This window comes from Pleurodeles waltl, chromosome 3_1 (assembly GCF_031143425.1).
Source record: "Pleurodeles waltl isolate 20211129_DDA chromosome 3_1, aPleWal1.hap1.20221129, whole genome shotgun sequence".
Lineage (NCBI taxonomy): Eukaryota > Metazoa > Chordata > Amphibia > Caudata > Salamandridae > Pleurodeles > Pleurodeles waltl.
In genome coordinates this window covers 530,208,036-530,222,840 of record NC_090440.1, presented here as the reverse complement: position 1 = coordinate 530,222,840, position 14,805 = coordinate 530,208,036, and the positions used below count along the sequence as shown (strand labels likewise).

Here is a 14,805-nt window from a genome sequence, read left to right as displayed (position 1 = left end):
ATAATAATGGCTTCTGTCATGCTCTTGTTGTAGCTCTAATCTACGCTGACCAAGAAAACAAAATAAAGCGAAGAGGTCCACCCAAGAGTGACTGACGCACAAGAAAACAAAATGGCATAACACACTAAAAGAACCTCAGGAGTTAGTCAGCTAAAAGGCCCATTGAAAAAACCCTCGAGATGAAAGGCCTTAAAACGGATAACACATGGTTGAACACATTGAGCGCATTTTAATATTACTTCACCTAAGCACAGACACCTATCTATCTACTGAGCTCACACAATCTTCAACTTATTGTCCCCTTTGTTTCTTTTTCTACAGCTAAATGACCATGTTTCATCACATTCTATATCAATCTTTATTCCTTTTGCAAGGTAAGCCTTACATTATATTCTATACCTTTTGCGTATGTAAATATATTTTTAAATGACTCATTTGCTTCGCTTTATTCAATTTTAAATTAACACTATGTGCAAATGATCAAAATCAATTCATATGGCACGGGATAATGTCTCTGGTGCTGGCTGTGAATTAATACTATGTAGTGGCAGAAAGAAAGTTAAAATCTTGACAGCGTGGGGGAGGGGGGTCATCTATGTAGTAAATGTACAGTGTACTGCTTGTCAAGGTCCTCCTCTGATTAACTGAGGTGCGATATTAAAGCCTTAGTAGGTCTGAAGTAGAGAGGCAATGGCCAGACCCTGCTCCAGACTGGCTGAAAAACTTGGTAAGTGGACGTTGGGCGCTTGGTTACATTTTTTTTTGGTACTCATATCACCTCAAAAGTGCCAAGGATACCAATAGCTCAAAGAGCATCCAACTTACACGCCCGGGAGCTCCATCCCCTGGTCATTCCTTAATACCAATTACGGATGTTCCATCTCCACCGGTAGCCGTTTCCTGAGGGGTCAGGTGTAACCATAGGGCCACGTATTCAGTGCCCTTACAGATATCCACCTCCCGATGGGGGTGCCCAAAGGCCTGTCGGAGCCACCAAACCCTCCTGTCTTCTCCGCGGCATACACCTGCTTAATCGCTCCATACCACTCCTCTATAGTTGGGAGGAGAGTAAGCAAACACTTCCTGCAGCTCTCCCTCCCTGCCAACAAAGTCATAAAAACACAACCTGCTTATGTCCACATCAGCCCCATTGTCTTTTATTTCAATGTATTAGTATTCCAAAAAGAGAACAAATGGGGCTTACCTTTATATAAACATTCAGGCCGGATGACAGGACCTTACCGACACCTCGCCAAAAGAAAGACTGGGTAATCTTTGTCACTCACCCCAGAAAGCTCCTGGTTTTTGTTAGGGTATAGGACCGCAAGATTTGTGCTGGCTTTCACCATTCTTAGAAGAAGAAGGTAGTCCCAACAGGTAGTGGGAGGGGTCATTAACCACAGGCCACATTTTGCTTCAAACCTTGTATATTACTCCGTCTCAATAACTCACCATAGGCAGGAACAAACCTTCTTAAACCAGGTTAACTATGTTTAATATATTCTGCAGTGGGTTTCCCGCCTCAGCAGCCTTGCTAGCATCTCACCCACTTTACCTTTTTCTCTTTGCAGATGCTCTCTATACGAGGTATAAACAAATTTGTCAAATGAATCATACACTTCAGTTAACCTACATTTTTCCTTCGTGTCATCTTTCAGCAGTTCTGACAGCAATGAAATCTCCCTTTACAGTTTGGTTGTTTTAGACTCAATTTATGTCTTTTTTTCAATTGCTTTGGATGCTTTATATTTCACTCAAAATAACGAAAAAACATAGCATAAAATAACTTAGTTCACTCATACTCGGTTCTAAAATATCTATATTGAAGGAGTTACTTCACCCGAAGACAAGAAGCCCAGGATTGATTTTAAGAGAGTTTCATTCAGCTTAGGAGTGGGGAGTACTGATATGCGGTCTCTTACCACAGGTCGCAGTGCACGCTCCATGCGCAAGATCTGGGCCGGAGTCTGCTCCTCCCATTGTAAATAGCCCATGGGAACAGTCAGTTTAGGAGCTGAGAGGGAAATACAGACATTTAGCATCATTACCTTATACACTACACAATTACATTCTTCTCAGACCTCCAAACCCTGACAGAAGAGACAGGGAAGTTTGCCTTCAAGCCGCTTCTTTCTAATGTACCAACATGCATAGACCCAAAAGCATTCCCTAACGTGGCTGCACTTGATTCTGGGAAATGAATATGGTACCTATAACCACATGTGCTTACTGAGCAGTTGGGGAGCCCTCCAAGTTGTAGACCTTTTCCAAGTGCAAGCTGCAGGCCCCAGTAGGGTAGGCTTAGCATGTAAGCCTCAGAGGTCAATACTTGCTATTTAGCATCCAGAGACAATGCTGCACGATGGATGCATTGTATTATAATTTCCTATAAATAAATCGTGGATATATTAAACGCTATCGTTAGGATTTTTTAAGCTGGCATTTGCTCTGTGGCTCTGTAGTTAACTCCGACACAAGAAATCCCAAATTTTACAACTGAAATGAAGCATCTTCTTATGACCCTGGACTACAAGGACCCCACAGACAACTTGAGAAAATACAGGCGCAAAACAACTAGCCTATTTCTACATATTGGTCGAGGCAGAAATTAAAAAAACATTTATATGTCAAAGGACTAATTTAATGCGTGTAAATATTTCATAATGAAAAAGAACAAAGCTGGAATTGTTCATGAATTGTATGCAAAATTTATAATTCTGAAATTAGATGATTTGAACATGAAACGATACAGAAAGAAGAATGAAAATAATTTGACGGGACTGGGCGTTTCCCAGGACGAAAAACCTCAGAAGCTTAATGGGCACACCCAGGAGTATGGTTGGAACATTATAACGTTAGATATGATACAATTTTGAGACATGATAGAATTTCAGGCAACATATTGGGCACAATAACTGTGATGGTACAATAAAAGCAAGCCTCCCTTTTCCTCTACACTTCCTGTGACTACACAAAAAGTTAAAAGTGAAGTCATGCACTCAAAGGAAAATCTATTCAACTACCAAACAAGCCCTCTCCCACTCTACCCAGATCTGCCACCCCACTTACTATTTGCCTAACTGTCAAAGGTCACATGAATGGGATACTAATAGTTGCATATACCACTGGACTCCCACCACTCTCTTTTGTGTTTTAATAATATTAATAGTTGCAAGCATAGTCCTCCTGTCACCACGTTCACCCCTTCGAGGTCACATCTTTATCCTGAATGAAATAAGTCAGGATAAAGGAAGCCATATGAAGATGTGAAAGACAAACGAGCTGGGAAAGGGTGTGCTCTGTTGCATTTTCAGGTCTCACCTGCACAGAGCATGCACTGTGCCGCGAGGCATATTGTTTATAATTCAGCTGGCTGACAAACCACCCAGAGCATACCAATAGTTGTTTTCGCTGTCACTCTCATTTGTAATCTTTCGATTGCTTGGCTCCCGTTGGTTTCCCTTCATTTTTTATGTTTGCTCCTCCATGCAGCATAGACCAAGTACATGTTTGCTTCCTCGTCTTTGTTCTTCCTAATCTTTTCGAAGTACACTATTTTTTTTCTAGTGATGTCCCAGGCTTGGCCTACAATGGCACTGCAAACTGGGCACCAAGTGCCCCTTCCTGTACTTCATTCTCAGGGTAGAGAGGGCAAGTAGACTGGTTCTATGGGATTCAAAGCACAGAGAACCCATTCGGGGACCAGGGAGAAAGATGTTATCACTGGGGAACAACTCGGGCCACTGAGGGGGTTGGACTTTTTCTACTAATGTCCCAGGCTTCTACGGGATTCAAAGCAGAGAGAAATACTTAGACGTAATCTGGCACAGGGGAAAGCTCACTGTAATATGGTGCAAGCGGTTCCCTGGTTCTCAGCCTTTTGGCCACTCCGTAGATATGTCTCACTTCTAAGGTTCTTTAGGACGATTCAGTCCCAGTGGGTAAAATAACCTTCTTGAGTTTTGGCAGATAAGGGGACAGTCAATGTTCATGTTCACACACCTCACGTTACCTGGTCAATTGGTTCTTGAAACACACAAGCGCACAGCAACCGGTAACCAAAGCATGTGTAAATGGTTCTGCTCGTAGCTCACAATAGCATGGGATGGAGAGCCCTTCTACTTTGACTTTCGGCGTTTGTGTTAAGGGCATGATGAGTCCACGTATGAGCAGTGCAGGTCTGGCAACACCACAAGGTACCTCGCCAACAGGAATCCTCCCACCAAGAAGTCCCAGGTCTTTGATCTCGAGGATAAATTCCATGGCAGAGTTAGCACCAGTTCTCCAATCTCTGGCACATTACAGGCATATTGCAATGGCACTGGCTGACAGGTTAATGGGACATAGGATGATCTGGCCCACTTAGCTTGTTGTGGAAACTTTTAGGAAGGTCAAGGGACCCTATTTCGACCTGGAGCCACACCAGTTACTCTCCCCATTTCAGGCTTTTTGTCGAGGGGGCAACACACTCCAGGCATAGCGGCTAGGCTTCCCCGTGGGCAGTCTCTGTTGCTCCTTCCCCTCTATAAGCAAGCCATGCCACAGGCACAACGACAGCAAGAAATGCAAAATTAAAGTGATGTCCCCTCACCTCTGGGAGACTGGCTATCAAAGCAACAGCTGGGACCTGACAAGTCGTTCAAGTACTATGCAGAACACTCCCTCCCCTTGGTCAGTAAATAAGTTAGAAATGGAACAAAGAGGGATTCTTTTGTCCCACTTTTAAACACATTTTCCGGGCGATGCTAGTCCCATTCTCATTGCTCAGGTACCAGTTTGGAGCTGTTCTGTTTCATAGTTAATTTTTATTTCTGTAGCAAAGACGTATCCTTTGTCATAGGTGATGGTTTTCATAGCAGGTAGGGAAGAGGCTGGCTGTAACTGAAGCACCCAAAACATGAGAATATTGACCTGTGAAAACTCTACCCCTGATTTTATAAGCTTTCTGCATTTAAACTCAGGGGAGAGGAAAAGGGGACTGCTACTGCCTATAAGATGCCCTCTTTTTAATACCGGTCTCTGCTGACTCACCTCCTCTTACCCACTATAAACCCAAATGGCAGAGTTCAGGACTAATAATTATCAGACCCTTGCTAACACATCACAATGAAATAACTAAGACAGCCCTGTCTCCCTCCTCTCATACTTCATTCTCTGAATTGTCTGAGGCTACATTCTCTATCTCAGGAATGCAAGCAATACACTCCAGCTGTCTGGAAAGACTGTAACTCAACCTCAATTTTGTGCCATGTTTTATCTGGGGTAGCCAAAATAGATCCCACTGGTCTCTGCAACCACCTATTTACAAACAATATGAAGTCCTCCTACGAATCACACACACACTCAGGGATGTTGGTGGTGGGTCTGGGCATTACATTAAAGTAGACCTTTACACATTTGAGGTCTGTAGGTACCATACTTATCCTAGTATTTTCAAATAGAAAACGCATACTCCCTCCATCATTTAATGTGACTCAGAACTTGGACAGTAGTTCCATTTTGATTAGAAAGTCGGGTTGGTGCGCCCCTACAGACCGCACAGCTGGACTCTGGGTCTCAGAACCATGATGACCTCAGTACGTCCGCTGACGGTTGCGTATGCTGGGCCAAAAATATCAGGATGTTATATAATCTACATCCAGGACAGGGGTGCAAGCCTGTAATACCATTCAGTAGGATATTTCCCTCCCAGTAGTAAAGTAGTAATGCACTAATGAAAGCTTAATTGATCAATACTAATATAAAAACCTATAATGTGAGCGAGCTCTCTAGTTTTGTTTGCTGTAAATGTGCCACTTTTTCGCAGACCAGTGAAATCAGTTTGATACCTTTATTCTTTCTTAGTAAAGATAAATTGCCATTTATAAGGACTGAGACAACAGACCAGAGATCTTCAAGCTGTTAGGCGCACCCACCTCCCCCCCAACCCTTCAAAAAGGTCAGAGCCTGCATTTGTAGGGGACACAAATGGCTTTAGCAGAACTTGTAAATGAAGATGGCCTGGATGACCTGGTTTATTTGGCATGTTTCAGGCTGTCCTTGTTAACATGCAGGGGTTGAAAAGCTTAAAGAACTGTGGGAGTTGTAATCCTGAGTCCCCTGGGGCAGAGTCAGTGAGTGGGGTATCGAGGTCAAAGATGTGGCTAACAAAAACAAAATATTCAGTAACTATTGAGTTATTTTTTCACCTTCAGGAACTGCATGTAAAATAACAAACATGCATACATTGTAACAGAAAAATAAATTAAAATTAAATTAATTGATGGGAATGTATTATTTTCCTTTATAAAACCTCAGTTGGCTAATGTAATCAGTGCAGATGCCTGTATGTGACCAGAGAGTTGCAGAAATGAATTCTGGTTTGGGCGGTGTGGAATAGCGACGTATATATTTATGGCGCTTCAAGGTCCGTACCCATGACAGAAAGCACTGGGAATATAAATGTCACTATATATCATCAAACTGTACTTTAAAATGTTTTTGTAAGAGTGCATTAAAGGACACACTCTCGAACTCAGCTGATAACATCCTTAAATTACCTCATAAAAAGAATAAATCTTTGTCAGCATGGAGTCCAAGTGGCTCCATCAATAAAAGCCTATACTAGCTCCCAAGCAACCTTACAATTTGGTGATTAACCAATTCCATACCTTTACATTTCTTGCAGGTAGCAGGCGCCCTCGTGAGAAGGCGTGTTTCTTCTTTAGTTTCCTGTCCCTCACTTCGCTTCCTCCCTTTCGCTATCAGGCGGAGGCCTCCCACCATTAACCTTAACCTCTCAGGTATGGTTTTGTAAAGGGGTTAGTCGACGGAGTGGCATGAATAAGACCAGCAGGATTGCATTTGGATGCAGGGGCCTGAGACTCTGGAGCCCTGGGTGCCTCAAAGTCATAGTCCAGAAAAACGATGAAAGTATCCAGATCAGGCCAGTTTTTGTTCGATGCATTTGCTCTTGTACAAGTCTAACATTCACTGTGAATTAAACGCAACAGAAAAAGTATCCCTGCTCTTAATCCTGCCTCTCCCGCTATTCCATTCATTGTTATAAAGCTAAGTAGCTTTGGAGGTGAGCTTCAAAACATTTTGCTTTCGATGGTGTGAGATGGGGCTCAGAGCAAAAGTTTGAAGACCTCTGCCGCAGAGCCACACAAAATGCAGTACTCCAGTACTACATTCCAAAAAGACAGGACTCTTCTTTCAGCCCACAACAAACATTCTTCCAAAACCTACCAATAAGGAAACAAACATAAGTAACTATTGTGCTTGCACACAGCCTCCATTCAACCAACTTGACTTTTGGTTTAGTGGAGGCCATTAACCAAAAGTAGTGTACTGCAGACAAACTACCAATAAATAAGACAGTTTCCAGAAGTAAGAAGTAAAGCAGAAATGCTGTCCTTTGTTAATCTAGCACTGAATTTGCATATCTGAAAAAAATATTACAGCCGTGTTTGTCAAACTAAACATCAGAAGGACCCAAGGCTAAGTCGGTCTAGTCTGGATCATCAACCATTGGCCTTGGAGAACAAAGATAAAGAAGCTTCAGGTGCTGATCGGCAGGTCAGCTATCGACCATGTCTCTCCAGTCTCCTCCCCCCCTCCCACAACATACACGTTCTGTGCTCTCAGACCACAGTAGATCGATGATTAGATTTTTCATTGATTACAACTTTTTAAATGTAAAAGTAAAGCACTTACCAATTGTGGCTCCTTCCTTTGGCTGCTCTTGTTTGTTTTCTAAAGTCTGAGGAAGGCTCTGCAGCACTGAGATCAGCTGAGAGAGAAAAGGAAGAAGATCACTCATGGAAACATTCATAACCTGAGCAGCCACTTCTTAAAAGTTCTGTGGAGCTCCTAACATATGCTTAACTTCTAACCAACATGGTCAATGTACAAGAAACAAACACTGATTGGCAGGAGTATCGAGAATTAAACTTTTAAAAAGAACTGCAAGAGTTTGGAAAGGAATGTAATCATCATTATCTGAGTCAATGTCGTTACAATGCAAGTTACTTATGGTCTTTTGTAAGTCATTCAAATCATAAATTCCTTAAACTGGATTTCTTAAATGAAGCCATTAACTATGCAGAGAAAGGATTAAGATATTAGTAAAATTAACAGTTTACCACTTATGTCATTAAGCCCATTTCCTGTTGACTTACCATCGCAGAGCCCAATTTCGATAGCAATCTCTCCAATTCCTTTGCAGTGGACTGTGATGGAACGGCAATCTTTTCTTGCATAAGAATTGGACCCACATCAAATCTTTAAAAAGAAAAAAGTACAGGAAAACATGCTCAAATATTTAATATCATAACCTTAGCGATTATACTGTGATATGGGTAATGAATACTGCGGAGAGAAAATACAAAGGAAAACATTGGGATGACTGTTTCACATGACATTAACCTGAAAGTCATCCAGTATTCCACCATGGTTGCCCTCAACCCGAATGATGACAGTAAACCAAGATAAGGCATACCTTTTTGGTCTAATCTGCATGATGGTAACTCCTGTGACTGTGTCTCCATTCAGTATTGTGTGATAAATGGGAGCAGAGCCTCGCCAGCGGGGGAGAAGGCTGGGGTGCACATTAAGGATTCCGCTGGGAAGGGATAGTAAGAAGAGAAAATCATTATTGGGCAACCTTGGGAACCAATTCTTAATGAACCAAACCATGAGGTCTACTAATAACGGTAAGTGGCAGTCACATCCACATCACACAAGCATCTGTTTGTTTTTTTAATGAGTTAAAGCAGCATATTGCATCACAAAAAACTCAAAGACATTAGACTATATGCGACAAATATCATGATGCATTGCGGCCAGAGGAGACATCTGATCTATGTTCACTACACTTCCATTTCCCATACAGTCGTGTGATGCTAACAACTATGAACACATAATGTCTCTATGGGTCATAAACACTTTTCTTAAGAATGTTTTGGTAAAAGTAATAAAGGCACCCCCTCTGTCATTCTCTCTGTCATTGAAACAAAGCACAAAATTATTCCTGTCCAAAAATTGGTCCTCAACTGGGTTGCACATAAGTAACTCGTTAAAAGGTACCCTAATCACAAGTGAATCACTAATTTTGTGCCTGCTCTTTACTCCATTCTAGAAAAGACAGTTGTACTACACAAACAGCCTCTTAATCTAAGTGCACGTCGGTGACTCTTGTAGCCTTCCATTTCATCTGCCTTTCCAAGTCTATTCATACTCCTAAAAGTATCCCAAATAGTGTAATCAAATACTTAAATCCTCATATTCCCAGTACAGATTAACCTGACCCTGCCTGCAGAATGTCCTGCCTTCTAGTCCATAATCGCAGGCATCTCTGGATCAAAAGAAAAGGAACATGAATATAAACATAACGCATGTGACAAGTACCCCCGACCATACATTATAAAGATACTGCAAGTCACCAAGGAGCTCTATGCCCACATAGGGAAATAGAACTGAAGGCATATTTCATTAATAAGGCCATGGAACTCTGGGGTGACCTACACCGAAACCATAATTCCTCGACCAAAACCCCTATTAAAGTCTAGTGCTTGCCACTTCTAACGAGATATTTTATTGCTGATAATACATGAGATGTGTCTCAACAAGCAGCTTGTAATTATTCAGATGTTCTTAATGTAAACGTAAATCTGTAGTAAAGCTTCGTGTTGATAAAATAACTCATTCCTGTTCTCTGTCTTGACCTTCAGCAGTGCAATAAATCAACTTTTACCATAAATAATGACTTGATTTTCGTGGTAGCTAGTTTAAAAGAAAGGAGCCTAAAAATGTAGTCTTAAATTTGTCAAGATATAGTTAAGGGTACTTCTGAAGAAGATGGTCTTTACACTGTCCACTGGCCCTGGAAGCAGGCACTGCGATTTCAGACCCCTTTTGTAATAACTTCATAAAGTAGAGTAGCAATATCATTTTGTAATTACAGTGACCAGAAGGCAACGAGAAAGTAACTAAAGAATTAGAGATAGGTTATTTTACAGGGACTTCAGTCTTCCACGTATTATATTATTCTATAAAACCTGAAACTGAATAATGCGATTGTACAGTAGACCGAGGAATTATCAGGTTCCAGCTATTTCAGAAGAGACTTACTATGGAAATTTTAGAATAAGATCCTCAGGCAGGAGGCGGCCAAATGAGGTCACTACGCCAACATCAAACTGTTCACAAGATCCTACATTAGGCCATTCGTAGTTTGGAAGGCAATGTTTCACAGCATAGTTTTTGACAGGCAGCCCTTTTGGCAACAGAGGCGGCAGCGTAATAACTTCTAGTTTTTCAATCAGCGGATCTTTATTCTCTTCTCTATTAAGAGACAAGGCAAAGGAGACAGGTTCAGAAATTATAACGGTCACATCACATTCAATAAGATAACAAATACTAACAGTGGCTCCTTCTAAATACTTCAGGGGTTTGAGGCAAGCAGTCATTGCCACATAGCCACCCCTTCCCCCTCACACACATGTATATCTTTAACACCTTTCACAAGGTTATAAAGGCTTCTGGGTATGAAAGGTAGTTCATTCAGTTAACCGCCCACCTCCACTCGAAAAAAGACAGGCATTAGGCATTAGCCTGAGATATTGTTAAATGGTTATGGCTGGGGAGAGGAAGAATTAAGGATTCATTAGTATTATACACACACTGCAAGGAGCTTTAGAGGAAACTAGAGCACAAGTTGAGGGTACACACAAGTAGACAGTGTCTACCCAATCTTTTCCCAGGGTGGAGGCCGTCACCCCTCCCAAGAAGTTGGGCCCTGCAGAAATATCCCAAACTTGTCCTGTTGTAATTTTCAGACACCGGGACAAGTTCAGCTGTGCCTGCACGTTGTCTGCTTTCAGACAAACAACGTGTTGGCGAGGAGCTTTGTTATTTTAATTCCAGCCGAGTCCAAAAAAAAAGGCCAGAGCTAAGGACCATCAGGCCTCCTTTAGATTAAATCTCCTGGCTGGGAGCTATCTAGTTCCTCACATCTAGCTGCAAATGCAGTGGAGAAGAACAGAGCCTCACAGCTTATTTCTTCACAGATACTTGAGAAAGGCAAGCTTTTAACTTTGTTCAGTCCCTGTATATAAAAGACATATGCATGCACTGTTAGAATGTCAGATGTGTTGGTCTGTCCCAGTGCATAAACACAACAATTTAAATACCATTATTTTGTTTTATTTCTTTTATAGCGCTTCTCATCCCAATCCATGGTGTTGGAGCGCTTTACATAACACGTACACATTACACATCTAGAATAAATCATATGTGTGTTAATCAATGTACAGGAGGTGTTAAATAAGACAGTGAGGCTTATAAGGCATAGGAGTCACATGTCCTTTATAGCTCATTGTGCTATATTATTAGGATTACAATGTATGAACTGCAATTAACAAAAGGATCTCTGTTTTAAAAGCAGTAACCCACTTGCCCATCTCAATAAAATACAAATCTGTCATCTGCATGTCGCACGGTGAGCTTTGCAGGAGACCCTCTATGCTACTTTGACTCAAAACTGGGACTAGAAAAAGCAGCTCTCTCTAGCAAGTGCATTAACCTCCAGAGTTATCTTATCATTTATATTATTCCCTGGGATTTACTGGGCAAACAGATCTATGCAGCAGGTGCCTTAACCACATAAGATATTTGAAAATGTAGACTTTGTAACCAATTAAGCAGAATAGATCTACTGCCATGTGTCTCCTTGATGCCAATTTCTTTGTGGTACAGTTTTAAAAAACATAAATACATGCAGTGAGGCCCAGGTTTTGCATCTGGATGCGTCACTTTTTTGGCATACTTCTGATGCAAAAACTCATGTTAAATAATGTAATGCGCTCAAATGTACTCATGATAGACCTGCTAATCATATGTGTGAGGTCTTAAGATCTGAAGTCACTTCCTGTGATGTCAATTCCTGTGAGGTCATGGCCTGTGGCTTCAGGGACTACCATCATTAGCCCAATAGTAAATATGATTCTTAATGCACCAATAGTATCCGCCATGGTTCCCAGTTCTTGAAAGCAGGCAAAGATTTTACCTTTAGTGGAAAAACCTTCAGCGGATCCTAGTATTCCATTGAATTATAGGCCGATCTCCCTATCGCCAGCTCTAGTGAAAATATTATAAAAACAGGTGAACAAACAGCTCTCCAACTATCTGGAAGTGAACAATCTGTTACATTCTAGCCAGTCAAGCTTCAGACCACCTAATAGTACTGACACAGCATTGTTGGAGCCCACAATGCCATATCAAAGGCATTCTTGATACATGGGCAATGCTGCACTGATTATGTTGGATCTATCAACTGCATTTGACTCTGTTCTCCATGCCAAGCTGCTTCAGCATCTCCAGGCTATTGGGGTAACAGGACAGGCCTTAAACCGGCTAACATCCTTTTTGGCAAGTAGGAGTCAACAAGTCTGGATTCCTCCCTGCTCTGCCAACCCGCATAAATTGGCTATGGGAGTCACCCAGGGCTCGCCCTTAAGTCCCACCTTTTTTAATGTTTACCTTACCCCTCTGGCCCAACTAGCTGAAGACCTGGGAGCTAAACGAACATCCTCTGCAGATGACACACAACTGCTATTTTTATGGAGCAAGGGAGAAGAGTTGAATGGCTTTTTGTGCAAGACTAACTGTTGTTGTTTCATCAGTATGACTTTGCTGTATCGCGCCAGGACACTCCATTGAGTAGCCATTTGCGCTATAAACTGCTTTTATTATCATGTGAAGCCCGGTGATGTCTCGCGCCATGATATCACTTGCATACTGCTTAGCCCCCTCACTTTTTTTTTTAAAGTCTTATGCCCTGGAGGAAATCACTGTTGAGCCGGCTGATTAGAGGCACACTGAGGAAGCCCATTACTGGTGGTTTTAAAGTGGAAACTAAATTCCACTGATGTTTTGAGGGCATTTCAGGCAAGAACAATGTAGACTTGACGGAAGGGATGAATGCGATAACAGTGGTTCCGTTTAAGAAACTATACAGATCGGCAAAGATCAAGGAACGGCCGGTGTGAAGCACAGGTCAGCGATGGGTGAATATCTGGGGTAGTGAGAGTGGCCATGTCGTTGGGTTGGGTAGTGGTGGTTGCGCAGTGCGGAGGACAATGGAGGTTGTGCATACATGGGGGCTAAATTCCTGGACTGACAGTGCAATCCAAAAAGGCAAACTATAACAGCACTGTTAAGTTGAGGACATCACACTGTGAGAGTTGCCTTTATAAGAATAGGTATAGCTTTATTGTATAACGACCCTGGCCCGGCTGTCTCCTACTCTAACCGCCTTTCTTCCAAGCCCCCGCATTCCAGAATCCCCACTGTTGCTGGGAGACAGCCAGAACCCAGATTACACATCACCTTCATAATACAACAAGCACAATTTTCGGAGTGACAGTAAAAGTGATGATCAGTTGTGAGAGGCTGCGCACTGCATGAGGCACAATGGTGACAGTACACGGGTTGATCATAAGAGTACACGAAATAACCGCAAGCAATTGAGCGGCGAGAGTGTTGAGGAAATTGAATAGGTGATAATTGGGCATGGCCAGGGGAGAATAACCCGTAGTGTTCAGAGGCTGGGTAGGGCAGTGTTCAGGCATGTGTAAATAACCGCAGAGTTCATAGGAGTGATGATGAGCCAACAATTCAAGGTATTACTGTTAAGGGGGCAATGCACCGATAGACCAGAGCATAAAAATGGGTAGGACTCGGAGTTAGAAGTATAACTCAAAGGAGTGGTTGACAGCAGGTATGGACCACTCCCCTCCTCCTGCTGTTACCTGGTCTCGTGTAGACTTCTCAGAATCTCCATGGCGAAAAGGTCAGTACCAAAGAAGAGCACTCGCCAAGGAGGGCACAACGGAGGGGCCCCCATGCCACTCACGTACCGATAAAGGCTGCTCCTTATGTTCTGGGATGAACCAACCGTCGTGGACATAAAGCCCCGCGGGAGGAGACCCGGCCACCATACTCCCGTGGGGCTCGGTAGCACGGTCGCAGGCCACGGCACGCGCCACAGCCCCCGTCTTGTGATAGCCATTCTATGGGGTCAGAGAGGTAAGCGAAACATGTAGCGCCCGGGCGCCGCCATCTTGCCTTTCCTCTGCGTTATCGTCAGGTGTTTTATAATGCCTGACGTCTCAAAAGAATAAAGTGTGCCTTCCTTCTTCGGTCTCCTTCTTTTAGTGCCTGGATTGACGGTAGCCTTCTTCGCACTCCTTCATCGCGAATAACTCTAATCCATGCCGAATCTCGGACCGCAGTGCCTCGGCCGTAAATCGGAACCAACAGACAGAAGTAGTTGAGAATCGAGCTGATCTGGAGTAATATCGTTTTCCTGCGCACACCCTCATTTGAAAGGAAGTGATTCCTAAGCATAACGACAACTGTACAGTTTGGAAAAACGCATGAGTGGCCCAACCGTTTTTCTCATAGTTGTATGTGAAGAAAAAAATATTTGAAAGTTAATGCTTCAGCATAGCTGCCAAGGCTTCAGATTGCTGTCTGTGACATTTTCATAATTGAGTGACAATTCAACGACTAGGAGTGACACTTTTCCTCGAGCAAAATCAAGCAACGAATACGAGGGAAACATATAAATAGGCATGCTGCCTCTAGAGGCCACTAATGGTTTAACTTGGTGACTGATTCGCCTTTTTAGGGTCCTATCGCTAGCGAGACGCTTTAGGGATTAGAAAAGGGCTCGGAGCCCTGTCAACTTCACGTCAGTGTTTTTCATTGGCAAGTTGGCATGCCTGTTAGAATCCGCTTCTTTTCATTAGTGGAAGGCAC

The 14,805-nt window shown here is 42.6% G+C and overlaps 1 protein-coding gene across 5 annotated transcripts in view; it reads right to left on the bottom strand.

Annotated features, from left to right (window-relative positions):
- MTFMT (mitochondrial methionyl-tRNA formyltransferase) overlaps positions 1–14,317 on the bottom strand; it is an 81,885-nt gene extending 67,568 nt beyond the window's left edge. Inside the window, exons 1-6 of one of the 5 annotated variants that reach the window (XM_069222828.1) lie at positions 13,794–14,317; positions 10,114–10,326; positions 8,483–8,605; positions 8,163–8,265; positions 7,699–7,774; positions 1,923–2,014 (exon numbers count right to left, since the gene is read on the bottom strand). In XM_069222828.1, coding sequence (XP_069078929.1) covers positions 1,923–2,014; positions 7,699–7,774; positions 8,163–8,265; positions 8,483–8,605; positions 10,114–10,326; positions 13,794–14,053 — 867 coding nt within the window. In that variant the 5' untranslated portion in view covers positions 14,054–14,317. The remainder of the gene's footprint in view (positions 1–1,922; positions 2,015–7,698; positions 7,775–8,162; positions 8,266–8,482; positions 8,606–10,113; positions 10,327–13,793) is intronic. The other 4 variants (XM_069222830.1, XM_069222827.1, XM_069222829.1 and 1 more) reach the window with 4 other exon arrangements.
- Between the last annotated feature and the right edge of the window lie 488 nt (positions 14,318–14,805).